Below are 3,287 nucleotides of genomic sequence, written 5' to 3' on the forward strand. Positions count from 1 at the left end.
TTTGCTTCTTCACACACAATTCAGTGAATGGACGGATGACCAAAATATCTCGTACGGCGTTATTCATTCATTGATTTTAGTTCACACGACGAGAATATTCCCCGACATTGAATGCCACCTTACCAATATACCCTCCCTTCTCTCTCTCACTAGCCCATCACCGCCTCTCTCTCTCTCTCTCTCAACCCATCACCGCCTTCTCTCTCTAGATATCTACAACCCTAGATACCACCACACCCTTATTCTTCCCCCTCAACAACGAAAATAACCCTACTCCGTTAAATCCCATAATGGACATATCAAACCATAATCGCCACCGCCACCACCATCACACCGCCGTATCCACATCCAAACCCACCCGTAAAATCCTCTCAATCTTCCTCAAATTCATCGTCATGTCCTTAATCCTCTCCCTATTCCTCCTCTTCATCGGCCTCGCCGCCATCATCCTCCTCCACCTTCTCCTCGCCGGCTCCGTCCTCCACCGCCGCCGCCGTCTCCTCACGCGCTCCTCCACCCCACGCGCCTCCTCCCTCTCCCTCCACGACATTCAGACCCACATCCCATCGTTTAAATTCTCCAACACCACCGCCGCATCCGATGATTGTTCGATTTGTTTGGAGTTTCTGAATGAAGGGGAGATCTGCCGGGTGCTTCCGGTTTGTGATCATGTTTTTCACGCGCGGTGTGTGGATAGGTGGTTGACGAAGGTGCCCAGTTGCCCGGTTTGCAGGACCCGGGTCCGGTTGGATAATGGTGGGTCGTCTGATTCGGTTGTTAGTGACGATGAAACGAAGTTTTTGTGGGCGATTGGTGTAGGTAGGTAGATGAAAGATTCAGGTTTTTTGGTGTGTGTGGATGAAATTAAATGTAGTTTGTAGTGATTGAATCTTGTTTTGATGTAACTTTGTGATATGATCAATTGCAAGATTCAATGAATAGATATTAGATAGTTCAGTTTTTTTTTTGACAGTTTTGAATCATTGTGGTGCTGAAATTGAAATTGAATGTTAGTGGCAATGGTTGAATCCATGGATTCGAGTTGGTTAGAATTGAAATTCAGAATTCAATGTGACTAACTGCTGCTGTGTGGTTGTTGAACACATTTCAGATCATGTTCACTGAAGTTCATTGAAGCCCAACAGTTCAATCTTTATCTTGATGTTTATATATTTATTTATCTTTTGTACATTATAAGACCACCTGTAGTGGTGTTGATTAGGGGCTTTTTCTTTTTCTCGAAAACGTCAAAGCACGCCCCGGTCATGCCCCCTTTGGGCGTTTTTTTTTTCTTGGATTTTTTGTCCTGGCGTTTTAAAAACAACGCTAAAGCCCTGGCTCGATATTCAAAATTTTACTGTTTCTCAGCGGTAACTACATTTAATTTTTTTTAATTTAACATTTAACCTTATATATATTTCACTTTTTATTCATTTTTTTATAAAACTTTCACCTATGCTCTCCATTTTTTAAAAACTTCTTCACTTTTCACCCACAATCATGAATCCCTTCCGACCTCCATTCGGTGTGCCTTCGAGACCCGGTAACCCCAACGCATATCGGCCGAACACCACGTAACCCCAACCGAGCTTTAACCTACAAAAGATGGATCCTAACGTATTTGCGTACGCTCAAATGTTAGCATCGGCCGGTTCCCAACCATTCTTTCAAGTTCCTCAAACCATTCGGCGGTTCGCAACCGTCTCCGGAGATAGAAACGGTACCGGAGACACAACCCGAACCCGAGCCCGTTGTCGAGGGATCCAAACGTGGGAAAAGGTCTCACAAAAAGAAAGATACAACCACTCCTCGTCGAAAAGGGGACTACCTAGCATGGACGAAAGACTAGGGGTACGCGTTGGCACGTTCGTGGCTAGATATATCGAAGGCCCCCGATGTTGGTATGTGTTAAAAAGTTATTTTTGTGTAAAATATTACATTATATTCGGCGGTATTATTATTATTATTATTATTATTATTATTATTATTTTTGTAAAATATTACATTATAATTTTTGATTTTCTTTGTAGCAAATTACCAAATATTACAGGTTTTTTGGCAAAAGATTCGTGAAACGTTCTTTAAAGCTATGGGGAAAGAAAAAGATTACCGCAAAGAATATTCCATTTCTAGCAAATGGACCGATATCAACTCGAAATGTCATCAGTTTCAAGAGGTCTTTCAACGCAATTGGGACAACATGGAAAGTGGCCAAAACGACGCTAATGTTATAACAAGAGCATTGGAAGAATACAATGCTACGAAAGACACTTTCACTTATTTAAGATGTTGGGAGCTTTTAAGAGGAAGTCCCAAATGGGCAAACGTACCGACGATAACGTCTAGCGTTAGACGTAAATCAAAGCGGTCCAAAACATCATCGTCGGTTGACCCGGACACACCAACCTCAGATGCTCGCAACGTCAATTTAAATATTATTGTAGACAACGAGGAAGATTTGGAGTTGGAACAACCACCGGGTAGAAGAAGTGCCAAAAATAAGAGAAAAAAAGCGGAGTCCTCTTCTTCTAATCACGAAATATTGAAGCAAGATTTCGAAGAGATGAATCGACGCCTTCAAGACATTCGAGATCTCGGTGATAGGCGTTTACAAACTATTGAGGAAAGAAACTTAGAAAACAAAAAGTTTGTCGCGATACAAGAATCGAGACAAATAGAGAAAGATATCAAATTTTTGTCTAAACCCATCGACCATCTCACAGGCGACGCATTGATCCTAGCCCAAATGCGTCGGGAACAAATCCGTCGAAAATACGGACTCTAGCTTATTTATTTGTTTGGTTTTTTTTAGGATTTATTTTTTTTCTTAATTCCGGTTTTTTTTTTTTTAAGAATGTAATGGTTTTATTTAATGAAATTTTATTAGTTTTAATTAAAAATATTTATAATTGTGTAATGATTGACGGGGCATTATTGGGCATTATCACCACTACGCCCCTTTGTGAATAACGCCCCTTTGATGACTAGGATTACACGTAGCGCAAAACGCCATAGGGTGGGGCATTATTTATTGTCACCACTACACATGGTCTAATAATGGAGTTTAAAATCTATTTTTTAACATCAGAAGTTGTCAGGTGGATTGAAAAGTTCTATAATGATAAATATAGTTTCTACATATTCACACCCATGCCTATTTCCACACCCTTTAAGACGCCTCGTATAGGCCTAGACGGTGCGTCTAGGGTTCTTGTCTCCAACTGTTTGGTATACCTCGTATCACGTCAAATCAATCACATCATACACCACGTATTGGTCTAGACGAT

The 3,287-nt window shown here is 41.0% G+C and overlaps 2 protein-coding genes across 2 annotated transcripts; both read left to right on the plus strand.

Moving 5' to 3' along the window:
* The first annotated feature begins 290 nt into the window (after nt 1–290).
* On the plus strand, nt 291–827 carry LOC110944770 (RING-H2 finger protein ATL56). The gene has a single exon (XM_022186419.1). The coding sequence runs from the start codon at nt 291–293 to the stop codon at nt 825–827; it is 537 nt and encodes a 178-aa protein (XP_022042111.1).
* Nucleotides 828–1,140: 313 nt separating this feature from the next.
* Nucleotides 1,141–2,832, plus strand: LOC110865496. Its single transcript, XM_022114755.2, has 2 exons — nt 1,141–1,901; nt 2,031–2,832. The coding sequence occupies exon 2, from the start codon at nt 2,090–2,092 to the stop codon at nt 2,783–2,785; it is 696 nt and encodes a 231-aa protein (XP_021970447.1). The 5' UTR covers nt 1,141–1,901; nt 2,031–2,089; the 3' UTR covers nt 2,786–2,832.
* The last annotated feature ends 455 nt before the right edge of the window (nt 2,833–3,287 follow it).

This window comes from Helianthus annuus, chromosome 6 (genome assembly GCF_002127325.2).
Source record: "Helianthus annuus cultivar XRQ/B chromosome 6, HanXRQr2.0-SUNRISE, whole genome shotgun sequence".
NCBI lineage: Eukaryota > Viridiplantae > Streptophyta > Magnoliopsida > Asterales > Asteraceae > Helianthus > Helianthus annuus.

Bases quoted from the DNA above. Each gene is read 5' to 3' on its own strand.
- LOC110944770 (XM_022186419.1), top strand. From the start codon at position 291: ATGGACATATCAAACCATAATCGCCACCGCCACCACCATCACACCGCC.
- LOC110865496 (XM_022114755.2), top strand. From the start codon at position 2,090: ATGGGGAAAGAAAAAGATTACCGCAAAGAATATTCCATTTCTAGCAAA.